This window comes from Watersipora subatra, chromosome 5, assembly GCF_963576615.1.
Source record: "Watersipora subatra chromosome 5, tzWatSuba1.1, whole genome shotgun sequence".
Classification (NCBI taxonomy): Eukaryota; Metazoa; Bryozoa; class Gymnolaemata; order Cheilostomatida; family Watersiporidae; genus Watersipora; species Watersipora subatra.
Window position 1 is genome coordinate 19,508,267 of NC_088712.1, and position 25,974 is coordinate 19,534,240.

Consider the following 25,974-nt stretch of genomic DNA (forward strand, 5'->3'; position numbering starts at 1 on the left):
ATGGCGTTGCTTTCAAAGTTTCATCTACTACAGTGAATTTAAACCATTTTTTATATATGTACCTGTACTTTGAAGTATCAGGACCGCCTTAAACAAGGAACCACTATTAGCCTGAGACAGTTATTATTTCTATGGTGTTGCTTTGAAAGTTCATCTACCACCGTAAATTTAAGCCGTTTTTATATGCAGGCTACTTCGAAGTTGAAAGACCGCGTTAAACAGAGAACTACTACTAGCCTGAGACTGTTATTGATTATCGCTATGGTGTTGCTTTCAAAATTTTTACGAAAAAAAACGAAAAGCTTTAGAATTAGACAACGAGAAAATTAATTGTTATTGATATAAACGATTCATTATTAATACCATTTTGTGGACATTTTTCTACTGATCAGTTGATATCATGGGCTCATAAAGATCAAATAATGTCAGAGTGGCGGTCAAATGGAGGTGGCGTTCAAATAGAGGTGGCATTCAATTGAAGGTTTTACGGTATTTAATGCAAGCATACACTGGTACAATCATCAAAATAAGATATACTTACTGTACATATTAAAGATAAGTAACAAAATAATATTTTAACTTCAATAACTATAGTTACCTACAGTAACTTTGGTGTATTCAGTGTATTTAGTGGTTATGATCTGCAATAAAATGTAACATTACAATACAATGTAGTATGTGCAGTAGCAGCAGTACGTACCGTAGGGAGTTCTTACCTTTGAGACAGACAAATAACATAAATGTTGAATTTAATTTAAATGAATTTAGTTTACTAAACACATACTTGAAGTTAAGTTTTAATATTAATTTAGTAATAAACTTCAACTTTTTCATCATCTTAAATTTTATCACCTGTTTCCTGTTTCGTTTTTACTATAATTTATAAAGAATAACGCCGAACTGAAATTGAGATTGAGCAGCGTATCTCTTTCAGATATTGTGAGAGGAATTTCAGCGAATAGCATGTTAGCATCTTCGATACTTCGACATATTTAGCACACCGACTGCCAAATTTTAACTGTGAGAGAAATTTTTGTTGATATCGTATGGCAAAAAAATACATCGTATGGTCGAGACGTAAAACCATTGTGTGTGACATCATAAGGCGAAAAAATCGTATAACAAGGGCAACTTGGGACGCACTGTAGCTTGAAAAATTTAACTGGTGTTAGATTTGTCTTCTCCTTTTGTGAGCATAGAAGCTTCTTGAATTTTTTCCTCTCACAAGCTTTTATGATAGTTGAATTTATTTTTTCTTGTTGTCAATTTGTGATCCATTGTTAGGTTTGTCCTTTTTCCGTACGAACTCGCGACGGCTATATTTGCCTCCTGCTTTTTGAAACCCTTTACAGCAAGTTAATGAATGAAAATTCACCGTTGAATGCACACCTGTAAACACATGCCAACTCCTGTCACACTTGAGGAGTGTCATTATTACCAGTATCTGGTTAAAAACTGAGTGATATATTTTCTGTACTAGTTGTCCAACTATGCAAGCTCTCTTTATTCTTCTCACACTATTTATAAAACAACAAACTGTCTTTTCTAGCCTACAGATTGATTCAGTTTTATAGTTGTCTGCTCTTTCTTTTAACAGTTTTTGCGGATAAGGTGTTCAAACTGTTGATATTTTTACTTTGTGCTCTGCTTATAAACACAAGGAATTATCTACCTTTCCGTTTCATGAGATCTAAACTAAAGTTGTGTAGCCTTAATGTACCATTTACTAAATGCACTCAGCGGAGAAATCTAGCATAGACATCTAGCTTTGCTACTTGGCAAGAAATCCAGCGCTGGCATAAATCATAAACATTTAATATAGACATTTGGCATAGATAGAATGCATGAACATCAAAGATGAAATGTATGTGTGTGCGAGTGTGTGTGTGCGTTCTTGCGCGCGAGTGTGTGTGTGTGCGCGCATGTGTGTGTATTTCATTTCATCAATTAGTAGAAATATAACATTAAGCAAAATGAAGATATAGTTATAATATTGATTAAGTTAAACAAAATAAATGAAAGCCTAGTTCCTACTCGTTAAGGCATGATGAGGCCCACATGCGCAGTAGCACTGCAGCTAGTCAAGGCGCTGGGCCCACAGGAATTGGCAAACTCAAACAGCAGGTCTGAATTAATCTTGGCTTAACAAATGACTTTTAACATTAACTCTAAAACTAGTAAATGCAGAGGTTTTGCGTAAGTCTATTGAAAGAATTCCATTGTGATGGTACCCTGTATTCAATTGTTTTTTTTACCTGCAGCAGTATAAAATAATGGTAAAGGTAGATTGATTTCTAAAAATCTGGTGTTATAGTGTGAATCTTTTTTGGTTTCGTCATCACTTGCATAAAATTTTGAATGAGCTATAAAGAGAATTTTATATTTATAAAATTAATCAACAGGCCACACAGACAGTTGAACAAACAAGGACCAAGATGGTTTGTGATGGTTTATTGCATATTATGCGCATTAGACATTTTTGAGATATTAATATTATTTTAAATAACAAAATGGAGCACTTTTCCATGACTCCATGACTCTAGACGGTAACTAATTTTAGGGTTAATAAACATGTTGTATATTAGTTTCATAATACTTCTGGGTAAAAATTTACTTATTTTACCCAGAAGTTGACCCAAAATTTACTTGGAGAACATTTACTAATTAGGCCTGACATAGATCCTATCTGCTTGTTTAGTGTATTGATGTGTGTATCACATACCAGGTGACTGTCCAAATGAATTCCTAAGAATTTGATCAACAATGTCTCCTTTAACTCGAAATCAAATAATTTTATTGATTTTTTGAATTTAATTTTCTTTTGATGATTTCGCAGTACAATGTACATTGTTTTGTCTGTTTACAATTAATTTATTTGTATTACACCATTGTTCAATTTTTTGAAGTTCATTATGAACTATATCAATGTCATTAGGCCTGTTCAAATTGTTAGACTCAAAAAATAACTTTGTTTCTTCAGCATATAGAATAAGTTTTAAATGATTAGAAGATAACACAAGATCATTAATATATATTAATATATAAATAATATATAATGTATATATTATATATTAATATATATTAAGGATAAAGTTGGACCCAGGATAGAACCTTGAGGAACGCTACAATTGATACTTGAAAAGCTAGATTTGTAGTTTTCTATATTATAAGTAGTTTTTTTATCCAGTGAATAGAAGACAATGAAAAGTTCAAATATTTTTATTTGTGAATGAGTATATCGTGGTCAAGTGTCAAAAACCTTACTTGAGTCAAAAAATATCCCTAATACTGCTCTGCCATGGTTCATTGCCGATGAAAATTTATTTGTGAGCTCAGTTAACGCTTGGTTAGTGTTTCGATTTTTTCTGAAACCAAATTGTTGTGCCGTAAGAATGCTGTTATTTTTTAAATATTGGCATATTTTCGCATTAGCAACTTGGGTCAAAATTGGGTCATCTAGAAATTCATGTATATTAGAACTTGGTTGGTGGTAGACTATTGTGATAACAAGACCACCTGCTAATTTGCTAAAGATTCTACCATGCAGCCTGATTGCCAATGACTCTGTACCAGATATGCCAACCGGGTCCGCCCCCACGCTCTCCGCAATGCCACGGCGCATGTAGGCCACAACACTACCTCCTCGACAGTTTCTTTCTTTTCCTAAAAATATAATCAACAAGAGGAAAGTAATGTTGTTCATACTTGTAAATAAAGGTTTCAGTTAGACACACCATATCAACTGGTTTAGAAAAGAGACCCATAAAACAGATGTGCTGGGAAGCTTGAGGTACAGAACAAGTCACCTTGTTTTCCACAAGACAAGGTACGTATGGCCACACATGGCAATTTTTTCATTAGTTATGACCAAAATCACGAAATGAACAAAAAACACAAAATTATTTTGGCAGAAATTCATAAAATTGTCAGAGCTGTGCGTGCACACCGAAATTGTCGACGACACGCTTTAAATTGGCTAAACAAGTTATTAGCGAGTGCGATTTTAGCAGCTTTTGCAATTGGTATAGTCCAAGACACGTATTATGACACACAATAAAAGTACGACTGCAATTCAACATAGTACATACGATGCAACTGCCTAAATTGCGCTATTGTTGGTTCTTCATCGTTCGGACACTATGGCTACAAATTGTTTCCTTTTTAATAATAAGAATTTCTTTTTTAGCAGCCAAAGTTCCGTTGTAGAAAGAGTTGCCATCTTTAGCGCAATCAAGTCAATTGTATCGTATTTACTACGGCGAGTTGCGTTAGTATTTTTCTTACGTGTCGCATTATGTGCTTCGGACTATATAAATTGCAAAAGCTGCTAGAATTGTACTCGTCAATAATTTGTTTAGCCAATTAAAAACGTCTTGTCGACAGTTTCGATGTGCATGCACAGTTCTGACAATTCTGTGAATTTCGGTCGAATAATTCTGTGTTTTTCGTTCATTTCGTGATTTCGATCAGAATCAACAAAAAATATCGGCACGTGTGGCCGTACATTAACTCTAGATATTCTAGCTAGTAATTTTGTAACACCAGAGATATACATGTCTGCAGTAACTGTTTCTAACTTTCTCTTATCATTGATAGTCTCATCACAGGCTAGAGACAGGGTGTCTGTGAGAAGGTTTTATTACCGCTGTATACCATTTCACCAACCACAGCAAATCAAAAGGCACACAAAGTAAACCATTAATATGCAAAGCCATTTGCTACACAGAAACTTCCAGACAACTTCACTGAGCACATAGCAATGTGACTGTTTTGGCTGACTTTATTGCAAATGTAAACAACTACTAGCCATGGGCTGTTAGTGAACAGTACTGAACAGAGACTCAGCGGTCTCTCAGGTCACACGTGGTCGAAGGCTGTCAGAGCAGCGGGAGGCAGTGTTTCTAGTCAGCTGGTGCAAAGGTCACTCTCTTTCCCCTCACTAATCTAATAATAATTGCTCATTATATAAATACCTCCAGTTCTAGGATACAAGCTGAAAGGCAGCGCATACCGTATAACCTCTATAATGCCTTGGGAGGGAGCTGATCAAGTAGCCAATATACAATTTCTGATATGAAGATTTTGTGGACTGATTCTCTCTGTTTGTTATGTATATGGTGTCTCGAAGTGCTGTATCTTTTTTCTACTCACTCATGTATTAGCTTTAATACTTGATCCGCTAGCTTTAACAAGTTATCGCAACTGCCATATCCACAGACGTCAGTGTAGCCTGGGTGCCCGTAAATCCCAACAGTACACAGGTGCCAATATTGCCAAAATGTTTTTTAAGTGATTATTCTTGAAAACTTGTTAGTTTCAGTAAATTTTAATATGTCATAGTTACTAAAAGGTTTTAGATTTAAATATTTAACTTTCTACCTTTTTTCATTTTTAATTTATTTTTTATTTTATTTTTTAATTTATTTCCGTTTTTAGCCACAAATGATTTGGACCGTAACCTCATACGCAAATCTCAAGGAAATTTCAAAGGTCAAGAAAAGGCGTTTCATAAGTACAATTTGTTGATTAACAAAGATCAGCATGGCTTAAATCTAGACAAGTCAGAGCAGCTAACTCTCAGTTTTGTTATACAACAGGAAATACCTGGTTAGGAATTGTCTCCCTTACCAATTTCAACGTAAAATGGAAACAGGCTGCAGTATAGCAGACTAGACCTGTTAACTTCTGTGATAGTTTAGACCTTTACGTAATTCATGCTGTTGGTTTAAAATGGACTGATAAAACCCGTACGAAGTAGGTGTTTTTGCAATACCTCTGCGACATGGTTTGACAACTCTGAAGCAGACAACTCTTTAGTCTTCTGCATTTGTGTGACTTTTTAAAAGTATATTCGAAATCGTATAGCCAATGTTCTTGGAATGTCACACAAAATAAGAGGCGAGTCCACTACTGCTGTTTCTAACCGCCGCTTTCTGGCTGCAGTTTCTGGCAGCTGATAAGTGGTCAGTGAATATTGGAGAAGCATGTAATGTAACATAATTACTTCAACTTTATGTCTACATGTTTCTAATGGGGTCTGATCAGTATCTTCACCAGAAGTAAAGTGTAACAATGAAGCCCTTTTCTCCCAACTAGTCCAGGTGCTTCTGAGTCCCCTTTGCATAGGGGTACATGATTGGAGTACACGGGTTCCAATCGTGTTCCCTGTACAGTTTTATTCAAATCATGATATACCAGAGTGCGCAATAATCGAGTCAGGAGATGCTGTTGAGGATGGGTAATTGCGCTTGTATGCGTGGCGATAAATCATTCGAATCTTCATAAATATTTGAATGTTTTTAGGTTCTGATAACCTACAAATTGTCTCATAAGTAACATAACATGTTTGGTATATGCTGTATATTAGAGTTGCCCCGATTTTGGTATCGGAATCGGTATCGGTGCCGATATGAGTGTCAAGTATCTGAATCGGTATCGGCCGATCTTTTCTTAAAAAATCTGAACCTTCCGATACTTTTTACAGATCAACCATTTAGCAGAAAACTGTATTTTAGCCTGCTATACTAATAAAAAATCATCAGCTGTAAGCTTCTTACTTTTACTTAATGAATTTCTGGCCTGCTACACAATTTATTTCATGTCTATAGCCTGATCAACACAGCGAAGGAAACTTTTTAGCCAGAACGTAAACAAAAAGTGTGGTATTTCCCAATTACAGCGATAGGTTTTATTGCAAGCAATCACGAACAAGATAACAAAAATGGGAAACAAGAACGCAGTGTAATATTTCTATTTACTAGCATTACGAAAGTAATTTAAACAGTCGACGCATAAAGTTATCTATCACTCTCTTGATCCTGACGATACAATGGATCGTTTGTATTGTACAACAAACGGTAACCCCAGTGGCGTATCGGTATGTAGCCTGTCCTCCAACATCTGTTGCAAGGGAATCCCCCTTCAGTACGCTTGGCTACATTGATAATGATGGAAGAAAAGAGACGTCTTACTGAGATAATTGAATCACTAACGGTTTTTAAAAGAAACATTGATTTGCTCTAAACTTGTACAGGCACAGCAGTTCATCCAACAATAGAAGAGGGACTTCGTTATCACAGATAGAACTGTACCACTAACAGTAATTACCTTTATTTACAAATTACAAGAAACATGGACTGTTTTGTTACTACATGCACGGTATGTCAGTATGTGAATATGTATATATTTTTTTCCATAAATGCAAACAAATAAATACAATAATATTCATGTTTTCTTTGCATTATGTTTGTATTTGCATAATAAAATGAGCTACTATCTATGCAACACAAAAGATCTGAATCGGTACCTGAATCGGATTATTTTTCAATTAGGATCGGTATATCGGATCGGTATCTGAATCGGCTGGTGAATTTAGAATCGGGGCATCTCTACTGTATATCATCAATTGAGTAATATTACTGTGTAGATCGCCTATCGCTGAAAGCAGCATGGGGAAGAAAACTCCTTGGATACACACAGAACCAAATGAGAGCGTAACGTGTAACTCCCCCTCCGCAAGGATAAGTATATTTTGATATTTTACGCCCTCTGCAATGCGCATCTAAAAGCAGCAGTCAGTAGTCGAAACAGTTTTGCACGTACAGCTTATGGTTGGGATACTACGGTAAACCAATCAGATCACGGTATCTCTATTGCGCTCCCTGCTGCTGGATCGCTGCTTCACATTCCTCTATTTTGTCAGATCTGTTCGAAGCTCGGAATACAGCAACACTCGATAACAGGAAATATCACTTCTCTTCTCTTACGGTGGATATCTCAAATTGGTCGCTAGCTCTTACATTGGCTTATTTAAAAAGGTTTCAGCTTTGAACTGATCTCTTGAACTCTATAGCAGGAACAGCTAGTTTTTTGGAATATAAAGTGACAAAGTTGGCTGCAAGGTAGGACTAGGGAAGGAATGAATATTGTTGGCTCAATTCACGCTAGAGAATTGACAACACGAGTGTGTGGTCTTTTTAGAGGGCTTATGATTTACAAAGTCAACCAAATATTAGTTCTGGTAAGATGTTATATTGGTTTACAGCTATAAAATGTAAAAATGCCGTCATAAATACTTTCAAGCATGTTGAAATTGGGAAAACAAGATGTTTTGCAACAAGGTTTTATTAATAAATGTTTGGACGGAACGTTTGCTTGGGATCATGCAAATGCTAGAATGCTCATTTTTAGTGTGATTGATATCTCTAGCTGGTAATGGTAATACACAGTTATCATATGCTGGTCAGCCACTATACAAAGGTTCTGTTCTTTGTTTATTCTGGTGATAAAACACTTTTGCTTCACATTAGCTACTACTTTGTCATCTTTTGATATTCATTCGCTCGTAGCATGAGCTGTCAAACGTTAGCTGATGGGCTACCCAGCAGAGCCCCAATCTGCTTGATGATTCAAAGCTACATGTATTAGTCATTTTTTATCAAGCGTAGTTATAGGTCTGACAGCTTACACCCGCTGTTTCCCCCTTTGTCATCTTGTCATCATTCAACTGCAACATTTACTCGAACTCGGAAAGTACATTGGAACACTTTTTTGTAACCTACTTTCAGACTCTATCCGCACCCTAACCCTTTCACTACTGCGCTATAATCGCTGTTCTGAACTTCTGACCAAATTAATTCGAATAGATTTTTGAAAAAAAATCGATATACCGCTAGTATTTATGCAATATTTCGAGAATCAATGCAGATATTGTTTTACTGTGAAATGCATCTTATTCAGAACAAAATATTCTACAAGATAAGTGTAAAACTGTTTAGTGAATCCCACTCTCGCAAAACTTCTGATGCTTCCTCTCCTTTCCATTGAAAGAGCGCAGTGAATTTCTTATTGCCATGACATAAGCGATCTGGTTTTCCCAATTTGAAAAAATAATTAGAAATGAAAATACTTAGCAAAAAGACTTTCGATTGGTTGCACGTGATTGGCAACAAGGTTGTTTCATGGGAGACAAAATTTGATTGGTCTAGTTATAGATATATAAACCTAGATATATATATATATATATATAGATAAAGTTTATATATCTATGGGTCTAGCTAATGTGTAGGCTTTGTAATAAAAAGAAAAGTGAAACCCTATTGATTAGCCGATACATCGGCTTACGGTCTGTACTTCTATTACCGCGAAAACCGATACATCGGCTTACGGTAGCGAAAGAGTTAAGGGGTCATGGGTGACAAAATATAAAAAAAGATTTCTATCATTAAATATGGTACATGACAATCAATCATTCAGTCCTATATATCGATAAACTTGGAGTTATCCCGTGTATGTGGATTTCAGCAATATAACCTACACTGCAATTACTCTCTTGAAAACCGATGATCAAATCCCATCAAACATTTTCAGCGTACATGACATGTGTTTGTTACAAAGCAAGTTTACAGTTACCATAGCCTGCAAATGGTAAAATATTTAAAACGATCTTTTAATGATGCATTGACAGGTGCTTACATTCAGTGAGCCGACGTTGTACGTTATTAATTCGTTTCAGTGTTGGCATCGAAAGGCGAAAAAGTCATATAGAAACCCATAGAAATTATCTAATGTAGACACACCTCTTGGTAAAAACATCAACATTTTGCACATATGAAAAATTGGTAACAAAATAGTATGTTAACCTTATAGTAACTATAGTTACCTACAGTAACTTAAGTGTATTTAGTAGTTATGGTCTGCAATAAAATTTAACATTACGATGTACATGTACTATATGCAGTACATACCTACTGTAGGGAGTTCTTACCTTCGAGACAGATGTATAACATAAATGTTGACTTCAACTTAAATGAATTTAGCTTACTAAACACACACTTGAAGCTAAGTTTTAGTATGTATTTCACTAAACTATAAATTTGTCATTGTCTAAATTTTATCGCCTATATGTTTCCAGTTTCGTTTTTACTATAACTTTTAACAAATAATGTTGAACCGAGACAGAGCGAGCGTTGTATCTCTTTCAGACGTTGTATAAGGGATTTCGGCGAATAGCATATCAGCATCTTCGTTATTTCGATGTAAACAGCACATTGACTGCCAAATTTTAATTTTGAGCAATTTTTTGTTGATGTATGGCGAAAAAAATGTTGCATAGTGGGGGCAGAACAAACATTGGGTTCTACATCGTACATTTGAAAAAACCTTTTGACAGTTTAATCGTAACTCGGTTGAACTGTACAGTTAACCAACTCTACTCGATCAAGGCAAAAACTATCGCAAATCTCTTTCAATTGTGAAGGGGTAAGTGACTGGAAACTGAATACTTTACAAGCACCCCCTATGTGTACGCATGTCTTGTGCCCCCATATGTACCCCCTATATGTGCTATCTATGTGTAGCCCTTATATGTACCTCCTAGATGTACACGTAGGAGGTACATATAAGGGGGTAAATATAGGGTTAATATATGTACCCTTTATATGTCCCCCCTCTATATGTCCCATGGGGAATCTGGAAATACCCTAAGAATTCTCACCACTTGGCGTGATATTTCATCATAATTAGAAAACATCTCAAAATGACGCAGTGACAATGCTTTTCTTATGTGCACCCATAATACCGTCATTGCTGATTGACGCCTGCATTGCTTCGTTGCTAACCAATAAATTCACTTGTTTAGCCTTTTTCCTTAATTGAATGCGTCAAGGGTTAAAACCAACCTTTTACGCCCATCTGTTATTCATTCATTAGCACAGACCTGAGAGAACTGCTGTCAGTCAATTGTGACAGTTTTCAGCAGGTGCTTTGAAGCAGAATCTTCAGTGTGATGTTAAAGATGATGCCTCACTCGAGTCGTGTTATCTACAAAAAATTCACTTCATAAATTCAATGCTTTGAAAATTGAGCCTTCATAGCAATTATTTTTATGCGTAAAGGTTTAAAAATAAAATAATTTCTTTGATTCTTCAATAATTGATTCTTTAAAGCCGAACGTATTTATAACAATATAATCATAATACAGTCATACCTCTCATACCAAGTGCCCCAACATACAAAAAATACAAGATACGAATAAAATTTCAAGGAAGTTTTTCTCTTGAGATATGAGCCGGTGCTCCATTGTGACTACACAGCCAAGTATGTGAGAGACCGCTTTTGAGAACAGCATCACTTAATTTCTTCCTTGAACCAGTTTGAAAAAAGGTTTTCTAAAGGTCGGCTAAAAGTTATAGTAACTCGACGCAAAAGAGTCAAAAAAGTTTAGTTTATCGCGCGCATTGCTATCAAGTCTCTTCCAGAACGCTGTTAGTCACTGTGTCTGTCTAGCAGGTAAAAACTTACAATAGTTTACATAGTAATGTTACATTTTATTGCAGATTTTAACAACTGATTAGGAATTTATAACTTTTGTTAGCATAATTGCTGAATTACAACAATTCTAAACATGTTTTTCTACCATAATATCTTGTTTTATGTTTTTTTACAGCATGGTACCGGATTAATTTTAGTTATTTTATATAGGAAATAGTGCCTTGAGACACGAGTAAATTGACATACGAGATCAGTCCCTGTGTGCATTAAGTTCGTATGGCCAGGTGCGACTGTACTTGTTTTTTTTATAAATGATGAAACGGAAAAAACTATTTTGGAGACAAAAAAACCCTTTAAAATAACATCTCAACTGAAAACTAAGATGGCCGTTTGTTCCACAAAATCACAACTCTGTGATAACGATGTCAATGCCGCAGTCTCGCCTTGACGTTTAAATAGATGAAGGATTAAAAATTCATGGCAAGATAAAATTATCACTAGTAGCACTTACTCTGCTCTAAGCTCTCAGTCTATAGTTATACGTATGGTGATTAGTTTATATCTCGAAATATCAACCTTCTGCACGCGCGGAATAAGGTCGAAGCTGATCCCACCGAATACTGACTAAGTATGTTTGTATTTATACGTCTCGAACTAGTTTGTCAGAGGTTGGTTATAACATTACACTAATCGGCGTGTGTGAATTGTGTTGGCACAACATTCTTGCATTGCGTAGGATGGAAATTGAAAAAATTGTCTGTAAAGGCAGCGTAACTTACTCTAACAAGGACTAGGGAAGTTGAAGCTTGTTCTGCTGCTGTATGAGTCTCTTTTGTGTCTGTATTCTTTGTGCTGTACATTATGGTTTCACCAGCCAACCAACCAAAAACGTTTCATTTTATATTCCAAGATTCGACGTTTCATTTTATCTTTCGAGGTTCTACACCAATTACGATTGACATAAGCTGATATCGCAGAGCTAGAGGTGAGTTCACCCTTAGGCTCAACTCGTCTGAGGTTGACTTTATCAAATTGAACCTATCACTACTATCACTATCTATCACTACTGTGCTAAATTCGCTATTCTGACCAAATTAATTCAATGGATTTTTGAAAAATCGATAAGCCGCTAGTATTTATGCATTATCTTGAGAATCAATGCAGATATTGTTTTACTGTAAAGTGTATCTTATTCAAAACAAAGTTCTCTACCAGATAAGTAAAGAATTGTTCAGTGAATCCCACTCTTGCAAATTTCTGACGCTTCCTTTGCATTGAACGAACACGGTGAATTTCTTATTGCCATGACAACAGCGATCTGGTTTTCCGTTTTGAAAAATAATTAGAAATGGAATTGCTTAATAAAAGTGGTTGCACGGGATTGGCAACAAGGTTGTTTCATTGGCGACAAAATTTGATTGGTCTAGCTAATGCGTAGGCTTCGTAATGAAAAGAAAAGTGAAACCCTATCAATAAGCCGATACATCAACTTACGGCCTGTACTTCTATTACCGCGATAACCGATACATCGGCTTACGGTCTGTACTTCTATTACCTCGATAACCGATACATCGGCTTACGGTAGTGAAAAAGTTAAAGCCTTTGCAATATTTGAACACCGAGACCTTTTGCTAACTTGTCCAAATATTGTAAGTACTATAAAACGCTGACAGAGAGGTCAAGGATATGGAGAGGTCAAGTATATTGCTTTTGTAAAGATATACGGTAGATAGATTCGGTAAAGGTGAGATGCTGCTCATGCAAGTATAAATGATTAACATACCACTGTTACAGAGAGCACTCTAGGATGTATCAACTAAAGCCGGGTTCCCATATCAGCTGTGAGACCCCGGCGGTAATCTTGCGCAGCGACACTAGGCTTGGCGGCTTATGTTCACATAAAGCTGCATCACTAATAATCGCATGGAAAAGGTTCGCTCACCATGCTGTTTCGATAATAATGACCTTCACCTGTACATTGCATTTTGGGAAAGTTTTGTCTGCGGCTCTTCATGCCAGCTGAACAGCACTGAACTCTTGCCTTGACTGCCGGCATCTACCAGCGATACTCGATTGTACTTGGCGCGTAGGTTCACATTTCACATTTCATTGATGTCGTTGATGCTTGCGGCGTATGTGAGAACCAGGCTTAGCAGATCCTTGAATCCGGCAACATCAAGCATGGCCCCAGCCACTATTAGATGGGAATTGATTGGTGTAAATGGCATAGCACTGCTATAAAGGCTAGACACTGTGATGCCCTTACAAACTATAACATAACACCACTTGTTTTCCTTATTTTTTGACTATTAGAAGTTCCGCCTTTTGATTTTGATTTCGAATGGACATGGCTCAAGGATGCAGATTGTCTTACGACAAAGATGCAAACTATCTGTTTACACTGCATACACTACCCTAGGACACTTATGTATTCGCTTCATCTAATTTTCGCGTTTTCGCGGAGTCATCCTCTCGCGAAAATTTCATGAGCGAAACTAAACTATCATAACGAATGAGCGGAAACGCGAAATTAAATTGATTTGTTCATTGATATCCACATTAAAATTGTCATATAGAGGGACCTAGACGTCATTGATAGTCCATGAAGCAAATGGCAGCAAGCGATAAAATTGAATTATGGATCTCGCCCACACATTTCTACCTGCGGTTTACAAATACAAACTAGTCCCAAGTTGAAAAAATTTTTCTTGCTAGCGAACTGGACCTGAAAAATCTAATCTGTTTGTTCCACTGCATTTATTTACACATCACTATATTTTCGCACTCATCAGAGTCGCGAAATTAAGTTGCAGCGAAGTTTTACTCTGTATGCTACTCACGAAACTAAATACTAGCGAAATAAAAGTGTCCTAGGGTATTTTCATGATGCCATTGCTCTGCAAGTTTGTGTCATATGCAGGATAGAGATGGCGAAAACCCGCAAGCCAAGTGAGTTTTGTTACTGGCAAATTTTTATTGCTTGCGAAAGATAAAAACAGCGGCCTTGCGAATAATGCTGAAGTAAAGGCCTCGCAAGCTATTCCATGTCAAACATTTTTTACATTTTAAGTGTTCCTATTTTGAAAGTGTGCTGCTAAGTGAGACAGGAATGTGCCGATATGACCTCTGGAGAATTCATTATTTTTTTATAGCAAAATACCTGCTCGAATCCTTAACATTCGAATGACTGTTGAAACACTTATTGCAAGGTATTATTGCACGGTATTTGGCTTTTGCCAAACCGCATCATCCGGGCTTTTGGAAACATAGTGATAGAGAAAAAATTTTTTATTATCACATACAGTGGCACGCCAGCTCTATGTCCGTTTTAGAATATTGCAGATATCTAACGCACTTTAGGAGTATTCCAAAAAGATTTCATGATCACTGTGCAAATCTAGGTTGTCCAAACCACCTTCTGCAAAGCATCCATGTAACTACTGTACTAGCCTACTAGTTAACTAACTAACAAAGGCAGGCATCGTTGTTTCTATGGTATAGAGTTATCAGGCAGAAGTTCTGTATTGTATACAATCGGTACCTCCAATAGACACGAGCGTGCTTGATGAACTATAACCTCTAATGGAATGTACAAAAGGCGGAGCCTAGTTATTCCGCTGGTCTTCTAATGTGGAGCTAATTAGCTGTAACCGTAATGGTGGAATATGCCAAGAATGTGGCTCCGACAGTGATTTATATAAGACTCAATAAAATGGCCACTGTTATATATAGCATGTCACCTAGACCTGCACGATGTTTCGGTTTGATTCGGTGGTTGCGGTTAGTTTATATTTAATCGAGCCGAATGATTAATTTTCTGACATCGAACAAAACCGAAAACACCGGCTAACCGGTGTGAGTTTGAGGTGCGATTTCGGTTTCCATATCATAAAAACTGTGTCTGCGTGCTTGGGCAGTTACACGGAATCTTCCATGGAAATTGACACTACTTTCTCTCGAAAGGTTTTTTAATCTTTACTTTACAAATACGTAGGCCTAGATATCACATCCATTCTCGAAAGCTATTTATCCCTCCCGCTGCCATAAACGCTTTTATGCGTTTTCTAGGGTCCACTGCCATAGATGCATTATTGCGACTTTCCCAGCAATACGTAGTAACCTGTTTTTATTATTCGTTGACAACATAACCCACGGTCTTTAAGACTTGAACGAAGATGACAGTGTTGTCCGAAAACTTCTCTAAAAGAATCAGCCTAAAACAACGAAGCAATTTTAAACTTTCTAACCTAAAACGAACATTTTTTTGTGTGAGTTCATTTTTGTGTACCGCTTGCGAGTCAGAAAACAGGTAATTAGTTATGTTGATCACATTATAGCCAATTCAGATTTTCATGATCATACTGATAATTAAAGTAGCAGCATTGTCTCTGATAGTGGTGAAAGTAATAGTTTTGTAAGAGTAAGGAACATTGTGGAGAATCGTTTTAGCTTCGCATCGATCGTAGCTTCACATAGCTTTATCATCGCACGAAGTATAGATCCATTGAATTTTTGGATAGCGATGTTGGTTAAAATGTTGTCAAAATAAAATATGTACCATAACAAACATGTTCTAGATAAAGATTGAAAAAAAACTGTATACATATCATGAAGCAATGTCGGCAGCTTTCGGTAAAATGGCTGGCACTGGGTAAATACTTGAATTTGTACATGGTTGGCAGTGAAAGAGTTAAATTTCATTACAAAAATCTGAAGTTAAGGTTCATGAAATGAGGATGTTCATGTTGTCTCGGTGTCAGGTTAACCGCAATCAATTGTGACACCGTTTGACACCGTGGTGAGTCCTCATGTGTGTCGGTTATAAACGGTGTTCGATTGAAGTTGAGGTCGATAACCAAATTGGCATGGGGAGACGAATCGTGCAGGTCTAATGTCACCTGCTGGGTAGTAGGTCCCGGTAGTTCTGGCTTAAAGACCTCTTTGTTATATGATTCCATCATTGAAGGAACCCCCTCGAACATCAATCGCTTACATATAGGCTATTTACGAGTATTGTACTTCTTCCCTTTTTCTCATTCTTTATTTTTTGGTAATAAGTGTAAGCTTTTAACAAGTAGTGTACATTTTGTTGTAACCTTTTCTTTTTTATTTAGGTCTTGCGTGTGCCTGAAAATGTAAACAAATGTTCAGCTAACGCAGAGCACACTACGGTAGATGTTACATATTTTTACCTATTCTATATGTATACTTGGCATTTATCTTTTCATTTAGCATTTGTATGTACCGAAAGTCTTAATTTATAGTGCTTCGACTGCTGCAAATATCAGCCAATGCCTTGTATGACTGATACAAATGGCAGATACGCTATATGTATGACATTTATATATATGGTACCAGGCGGGTGGCTGGTACTGTACATACAGTACCAGCCATACACATGGCACTGTATGTGCCTAAATGGGTGATATTTGCTTAACCTGATACTATATATAACAATGTCATGGCTTGTGTACAGTGTAATATCTATAGATTCATGGTTACTTCAATAGTTTTAAGAAATATATTTTCTTTTTATTTGCAATTAGCTTCTTTTAAGGTTGACTTGCAACAAAATTCACATTACAGTTATTTGGTATCAAAAGATTTACAGTGCCTTCCTTTGCTCTGTTGTAAGTGCAAGATATGTGGAATTGTGATTACAAGCTCATAAAAGCTAAAAAATGACCAGTTAATCACAGCCATCACGAAAACGCTGTAGTTTGGAATTTCTTTATTTCGATGATGTAGTCAAACATTGTGGTTATTGTTTTGACACGTGATGGTGATGTTATCGCATGAAATCAAAGGCCAATAAAAGGCTCAATATAAAACTTCTCGTAGCACTAGTGTATGACAAACACTTCGAATTCTACCGGAAAGCCCGGGTTTTACCGGAAAGCCCGCACCTAATTAATAGTTAGTAATTAATTATTAATAATTGATAATATTAACATTAATTATATTATTAATATTATTAATAGTATAATTAATATTAATTATATTGTATGTTAATTATATTATAATGTTAATTAATATAATTAATATATTAAAATATAGATAATATTAATTATTAATAATTAATATTAGTACTATTAGTACTATTAATTGTTAATGATGTATTATAAAGCATACTGCTAAATAATAAATGAGAATAATAACAGTTTTAAATTTTAAATTTCTGTATTTATAACAATGACCTTGACACAGTTCTAGACTAGTCGCTACAATTATTACTTTAGTTTTCATCACTAAATGAGAATGTGATTTCATGCAACTGAAATAAAAATATTGATTTTGTGGAGTGCGACAAATCACTGACAAAGTTTAAAGTTTGACGTTTTAGAATATCAATTTAATTACTGATTAATAATTGACTTAAACCATAACTGCCACGAACAACTTTTATCATATTTACTAGGTAAATCAGACATGCTGATTCCGATTTTGTAATCAAAATAAAGATTAGGCCACTAACTTTCAGAGTAATGAAGAACTTTTTATAGCGTTTTAATATCGGTCTCGAAAACAACACGATCGGCATAACAAGCTCCGCCCATAAATACTTGACGTAACCTAGCTTTTTAGGAACAGAAGTTACGTAGGGATGTTTAGACCGATTTAGAATAATAGATATGGGTGTTTTAAAATCCATTAATATCTAAATTCAGCCTTAAAAATAATATCAGTCTTTTCTGAAAGGTAGATAAGCTATTTAGCATTGCATATTTAAAAAGCGCAATAACAATGCTAGCTCGTGATAAAACCGCGCTTTTTGAGCTCATTTTTTTAGGCGTCCAGCCCATTTAAACGTCATGTAACAAGCTGCGAGCAATTCTAAATAGTTTATATCCCTTTCATAAAAAGCTGAAATTATTTTACAGGCTGGATTTAGATAATAATGGGTTTTAAGACACCCATCTCTATTATTCTAAATCGGACTAAACATTCCTAACTTCCGTTTCTGAAAAAGCTAGGTTTCGTCACATTTTTATGGGCGGAGCTTGTAATGCCGATTGTGTTGTTTTTGAAACGGATATTGAAACGCTTTAAAAAAGCCTAAATGACTTTGAAGGTTAGTGGACTAATCTTTATTTTGAGTACAAAATCGGAATCAGCGTGTCTGATTTACTTACAAAATACGATAAAAGTTGTTCGTGACAGTTATGGTTTAACTAGTTCGAAAACTCATGAGCAAACTAATACCAGTTATTGACCTAATTCATTAAAAGTTTGGTTCCTGGAAATTGAGTGATTGAGAGGAGTTATGGGAATGACAGCGAACTTTTCAGGAATACCATTGAACCGAATTGATGAAACAACTCTATGCAATTGCTCTCTACGAATAGTTTATTCATAGAGTTTATGTTATTCATTTATGAATTTAGTCTTGACTAATCAAGCTCATATTTTGCAGCAGTCTGGAACACTCTCCATCTTCTGGTTGAAATAAAAAAGAGGCTGCAGCAGACGTCTTTTCACGACCTTCTGCTACTCAACCAGTTCTTTAGGCACGATCCTGCACAAAGAGCCGTTGTGTTAAACCAGCGTGTAAGTAGGAGTTATCTTATCTTTGCGGAACTGATGTCACATAGTTAGTGGTTCCCATTTGGTACAACTTGTTGGTAGGATCCAAATATTGTCACTTGCTGTGGTACTACTCACACAACACTGAATTTATGTTTTCAATATATTTTATAATAAAATAGAGTTATTTTTATATTTTCAATTTTCAGAAAACAAAAAATTTTTTTTTTTCTGAAAGTTTTAGCCAAAAAGTTTATTATCAATCATCAATGATGGTAGCAAGCCTACAAATAAGAAGTTGCCAGTGTGAGTATCGTAATCCCCCAAAGATCAGGTATGCTGTCTGCAGAGGCTGTGTGTGTTTTAAAGAGCATTGTTGTACAAACAATGGCTCTGTGCAAACGATGGCCCTATGACATAGGCTGGACATGCCTGAGTCCAGAGGCAAGGGAAACTCAATAACTAGAGACATACCCAGTTGCAGAGAGCAATTTATTGAATATCCTTCCAGGCACCGCCAGTGAATTGTCACAAGTCACTGAGTTAGTAGTAACTAGTCACTGAGTTAGTAGTAACTAGTCACTGAGTTAGTAGTAACTAGTCACTGAGTTAGTAGTAACTAGCCACTGAGTTAGTAGTTATAAGTCACTGAGTTAGTAGTTATAAATCACTGAGTTAGTAGTAATAAGTCACTGAGTTAGTAGTAACAAGTCACTGAGTTAGTAGTAATAAGTCACTGAGTTAGTAGTAACAAGTCACTGAGTTAGTAGTAACTAGTCACTGAGTTAGTAGTAACTAGTCAGTGAGTTAGTAGTTATAAGTCACTGAGTTAGTAGTTATAAGTCACTGAGTTAGTAGTAACAAGTCACTGAGTTAGTAGTAACTAGTCACTGAGTTAGTAGTAACTAGCCACTGAGTTAGTAGTTATAAGTCACTGAGTTAGTAGTAATAAGTCACTGAGTTAGTAGTAACAAGTCACTGAGTTAGTAGTAACAAGTCACTGAGTTAGTAGTAACTAGTCACTGAGTTAGTAGTTATAAGTCATTGAGTTAGTAGTAATAAGTCACCGAGCTAGTAGTAATAAGCCTATGATGTAATAAGTCAATTACTGGGTCAGCTAGTAATGACTAGTTACTGAGCTCCAATTGTAAGTATTAGTCATGGACTTATTGTAAAGCAAAGGAAGCGATTATGAAACCTTTTTGGAAGGTAATTTCAATTTCAGTTAAACTCTTTCATAACTCTCTGATTATAATATTAAATAATTACTAGATGATGATTGACCTAACATTCAGTGCTAGGATCTAGATTTGACCTCGACGCTGACTATTTGCCCAATTGACAAAAACATTTTATGTTGATGCATCATATTTTGCAACTGAATAATAGTTGAACTGTTGATTTCCTGTTCATCAAAGGCATCATACTAACATGTTTATGTACAATTAATTAACATAACTCACTTACTGATGTAAAAAACAATAAATATTTACGTTTGAAATGCACGCTTGCGATATGGAAAAGACGTGCAAAGGATTGATTGTACCAAAGTCCAATCGACCAGATTCGAATGTTACAAAATTGTACTCAAAGTGTTCGTCATGGTAAAGCATTGACCTAGAAACATATAAAAACTGGGGTCGGTCCTCTGTTGTAATGATTCATTGTAATTGCGAAAAGTAATTTTTTATACATTTTTGAAAGATGCTGCGATCAGCTCTTTGTAGTACGTGATAAGAATTCATTTAGACTTACCCTTGCCCATAAACATGAAGTTATTCTCTACATACCTCTAGCGATATGCTCTTGACACTGTAATTACTCCATTGATGACCCATAAACATGTCCAATTAACATTTTAGCATAACCAGTGTTTGGTTGCCAGTCTTTGAAATATTAAAGTACCTATAACGATGCTTTTAAAGAACTTACACAAATTTTTAATAGAGTTTATAAGAAAGTATTGGTATTGTTCTGTAAATGGTGATTGCTTTTTATGCTTGAGGTGATCTGATTGCCAGGATGTTTCAAGATTAAAATGGACAAAATTTCATTGCCATTAAAATGGTTATCATTGCTATAATTGGTATCAGCTATTGCCTGCTTTTGTCTGTCTCTTTAAAACTATAGATGTCATAATCACACTTTCGCTTGACCTGAGCAAGTTTAACCATGATCAAGCTTTATCAATTTTAATTTTGAAACATGCTGGCAATCAGATCACCTAAAGCTTAAAAAATAATTGCAAACGATAGAAAAATACTGATACTTTCTGATAAAATCTAGTAACATTTTGTAAAGGCTCATCTTTAATGTGCCTATAGTCCAGACCATAGAGTTATCACTCTAGGGGGAGATGACTCTATAGTCCAGACTTGGTCATCATCTACCCTCATACACTTCGTAGACCTCATATCAAGATTAAAACTATGATAAGTTTCCTAAAATTGTGAGAATTACTCGATTAGAGTTGGAATGCCTCACATCTACCCCCATAGTCTATCATGTATAAGCAATCGATTAGCCTTTTGGGACTGGAAGTGTGAAGAATTTTTAGTAAAGGTTGATTGCGGGCCCACCTGCTCCCAGGATTTTTATTGAAAGGTATGTACAAACTACATGTCAAATTGCAACACTTGACCTGCATATTTACTCGTAAAATGTCTCTTTTTAGTATGCACTTTAGACTCATTACAGGCTCTGATGATATATGACAAAAATATTTCTGGTAAAGCAAGGCCAGTTAAAAGTAAGTGCGCTTTGTCATATTGCACTTAACTGGTTGGCAGCAGGTTCAGGGAGCAGCAGTAAACGTGACCCAAGTTTGAGTTAGCTTTGGTTACAGGCCACAATACACTTACAAACATTTGGAGCTGGAAAGATGGCTAACTAGGCCAGCCTTAAACCATACAACCGTACAACTTTTATCGTTGTTTATAGGTAAATCAGACACGCTGATTCCGATTTTGTACTCAAAATAAAGATTGATCCACTTACCTTCAAAGTCACGAAGGCTTTTTTAAAGCGTTTCAATATCCATCTCGAAAACAACACAATCAACGCAACAAGCTCCGCCCATAAATATGTGACATAGCCTAACTTTTTAGGCATGGAAGTTCCTAAAAAGTTCTCTTTAGGATAATAAAATCGAATTGAGTCTTTCCGAATCTCAAGTTTCAGCTCAAGTTGTTTTATATAAAACGGAAGTAGCAAATTGATAAGTAGGCCCATTTGTGTATTTATAGTAGGCCTACAGCTAAAAATAAGAGATTTCACATAATTTTAAAATATATTTAATAAAAGCAAAACAAAAATTCAACTTGTATTAAATGTCGAAAATAAAGCACAAAATAGTAGTACAGTAGCAGGAAATACTTTAGAACAAAATCTAGGTTTTATAAGCATTTCCAAGTTTCAATAACCACGATGTTTGAGTACGTCGTCGAAATAAAGAGATTCCAATTTACCGCGTTTTCATGACGGCCGCGATTAACTGTTTGTTTTTGAGCTTATAAGAGCTTGTAATCACATTCCCACATATTTTGCGCCTACAACACAACATAGTAAGACATGGTGAATCTTTTGATACCAAATAACTGTAATGTGAATTTTGTTGTAAGTCAACTTTTAATACATAAGTTGCTCGATTTTCTCAGTATTTACCTGAGAAATGCTGTCGGTTAACCTCTAACTTGTACTAATGTGACAGCATGAATACCTTGTTGACCTAAAATAGCGATCTTCGTAGCTACTTCTGTACTGTAGATAAGGTGGACCCGCCATACGGCATTAATTCGTTCTGGTGTTGGGATAGTAAGGCGCAAATGTCATATGGAGAGGCATATAGTAATTATCTAATGCGAATCACCTCCGGTCAAAGAATAAAATAATATATACGTACAGTACATATTATTTGTATTATTATATATTATTATATTGTTTATATTATTATATTTACAATTAGTAACAAAAGAGTATAGTAAGTAGTACACAATTATATAATCACACGCAGTACATTACAATCGTTTTAACATTAATTGTGTTAACAATAATCGCGTTAACTGTCTTAACGTTAATCGTGTTAGCATTGTATAAATTAATTCTAATGTGCATAACTGTTCTTGATAATTGTTCCAATCGCCGACTGGTTACGGCTATTTCTGGCCAAATTTTGATTATCTCCACCTTCATTTCCATATTATCTTCTCCCTTTAACATCACTAGCAATCTTGGGACCCAAGGCTAATGAATTAATGTTTATATTAAGCAATGAAATATGCAATAAATATTATATCGTGTCACTCACGCAAGATCTCAAACATATCAACACTCGCAGTCATGCGCACACTGGCTGCCAAATTTGAATTTTAGAGACATCGTTGTTGATGCCGTATGATGGAAAAACTGCTGTAACGACAGCCGGAAAAGCTTCATATTCCATTTCGTAAGACGAAAAAACTGTAAAGCAGGGATGCCGTAACCCGTATGTAGATATTGTTCCTCGTCATGGCAACTGACAGATGGTTCCTTGTTTGCTTGTCTAACTCGTTCACATTTGGTATTACTCAATGCAGTTTATTGTAAAGCACCCCATGATAACAGAGAACAATATACTAATTATAGAATGCAAAAGTACTTGCAGGTGAACAATCAGTACATAATACGCCACCATCTTGAACTTGAACCTTGACCTTGAACCTTGACCTTGAATCTTCTAGCTAACACATCTATCTGCAAAATTGTAAACTAGTGACATGCTTTAGTTGGTTCATGAGACTTTGTAAGATGTTTTTTAACATAATCCCTGACATCTCTTTCTGTCTCTTTATTGAAAATTAACTTACACAAAATTTTTATTAGATTTTACCAGAAAGTATCGGTATTTCTCTATCATTTGTGATTGTTTTTTATGTTTGAGGGTATCTGATTGCCAGGATGTTTCAATATTGAAATCGACAAAACTTGATCATCATGGGTAAAACTTTCAGAAGAAAAATACATGCAAAATGACATCACTGGTAGTTATCATTGCAATAAGTTGATATCAGTTATTGTGTTCAAGTTGCAGTGTTAAGTGTCTCTATTCTGTCGGTCTCTTTTCAACTATAGACTTCATAATCGTGCTTTCCGATTGATCTAAGTGTTTTAATTGCGATCAAGTTTTGTTGATGTTAATCTTGAAACATCCTGACAATCAGATCGTCTCAAACATTAAAAATCACAAATACTAGAAAATACTGATACTCTCTGATAAAGTCTGCTAAAATTTCATCTCTAATGTAATTTCATCATTGCAAGTAATATTGATGATGAGCTTCTAAATGGTATGTCAAGGTCGGTAGCATGATTTGCGACTTGAATACATTATAGCCTTTTAGTTTCACTTTCACTGTTCATCGAAATATTTTACAACTTTAAATTTTTTCTCGAATTGTCAGCCATTATGGCTACTTTGTGACGCAATAGGGTCGCTCTTTCAGAACTGACTTTCTCCCATAGGCTACATTTTCTCGACTGGGTCGACCTTTTAAATTGTGTAGATCCAACAATATCTAATGAATTTATGTCGATCTCTGCTGTCGCGGTGTAATTTATCAACCTTTTTTGATACGATTTCATTCATAGACAGTGGCTCATTTTGTATTTTGACAAGCATGATTGCGCCATGTCAACAAGAAAATCCTTGACTGTGCTAATATTCAACAAATCTTATAAACAACAAGCCACTAATAAATTTTGAAAAGTCCAGTAAATGACAAGAGCTATATTCTTGTCGTAAATGTCGGGTGTTGCGGGTCGATTTACCTTAGCTTATTGCTATTTCTTTCAACTATCGGGAACTTGGTTGTTTAAAAGTCGTTACAAATGACAATAACACACAGCCATCAGCAAAACTGCCTCATGAACTAAAAGGAAATGATATGCACCATCTTTTTTCAAGCGAAGTAGTCTACCAAAGGCTCTCCTCTTTGGGCGCTAGCCAGATGCTGACTTGCTTTGGGACAGGAATCTACAACAGACATTTTTCACCTTACTTTGGGCTCCCTATGTGACTTGGTAAAACAGTGGCCTATACCATATATCACAACAATAACAATTAGTGATGTCATTTTGTATGTAGTTTAACCACAATTAGAGTGGCTTGCGATCACCCACACAGTTCCTATAACTGATGATTTATTTGTTTCTAGGAATGCAAAATCACAGATTGTAAACACGCAGCAAGTGGTGATATCGGTACAATTTTAAAGTTCCCAGTTTAGGAGAAAAGTTTTGATTAGAGACATATAGCCACATTGTTAAAATTACGTCGATCTTTGGAAATATCGATTTTTACAACCCATAAATTTGCTTGTTAGCGCATGGAACTTTTTAAGGGGACCTTTTTTGTTAGCTCTATGCAAGCAAGAGTAACAACTCTAGCAACCCTGTCAGAACTATATCACTGCCAGTAATATGCGTTACCAAATTTTGAAAATATGTCATTCACGTCATATTTTAGTACTTGCAAAAACATTTTCGTAGCTGTAAATATTAATCGTTATATTTTTTTACGTTTGAAGGCTTTCTGCTGCTTTTTATCGACTTTTGGATCGATCTTTTAGGGCTGGCTTTCTTTCACACATAGGAAAATCGTAACAAACCAGTTTCAGTCGACCCTTGCCAGAATCACATTAATTCATGACTCTACTTTTACCTATATTCAAAGGTGTCGACCTTTTTATCAATTTGTGCCAAAGACTGGCTTATTAAGTAGAACCTTTTGCTTAGTTTATTTACTTCAATGAGTCCACATCTGCTAGTCAGCAAGACAGACTTAGAGAAGGAAGAAACGCAAACAACTTGACGTCGACTGTTTATAAGAGACACTCATCGAGGGGAGCTGTTGCTTGCTCTGGCATAGTTGTGGTGTGGACTTTGTACTGCTGTTCACGCTGCAGACATGCGCTGACATGGGGTGTTGCTGCCAACAGCAACAGAAACCTAGCTGTAGTCTTAGAGATGAAAAGTCATTTATAGATGGTGTTCTTTTTCTTTCACCTCTGAGTTCTCTGAAGGGTCATACACACTATATAGCACTATGTCATCGTTGGTCCTACAATATATCGGTGATCGTCTGTGATAACATTGTTCACACTATCACAAACCTATATGCGAATAGTCTGCGACATAGTGTAT

The 25,974-nt window shown here is 35.7% G+C and overlaps 1 protein-coding gene across 5 annotated transcripts in view; it reads left to right on the forward strand.

The window, feature by feature from the left end:
* The window catches only part of LOC137396524 (protein PALS1-like), a 76,536-nt gene that overhangs the window by 8,410 nt on the left and 42,152 nt on the right, over positions 1-25,974 (forward strand). Inside the window, exons 1-2 of one of the 5 annotated variants that reach the window (XM_068082834.1) lie at positions 7,648-7,767; positions 18,689-18,819. Coding sequence is in view for 1 of the 5 variants with exons in the window: in XM_068082830.1 (XP_067938931.1) it covers positions 18,686-18,819 (134 nt within the window). In the remaining 4 variants the exon portion in view is untranslated. Of the gene's footprint in view, positions 1-7,647; positions 7,902-18,685; positions 18,820-25,974 lie in introns of those variants that run through there. The other 4 variants (XM_068082833.1, XM_068082831.1, XM_068082832.1 and 1 more) reach the window with 4 other exon arrangements.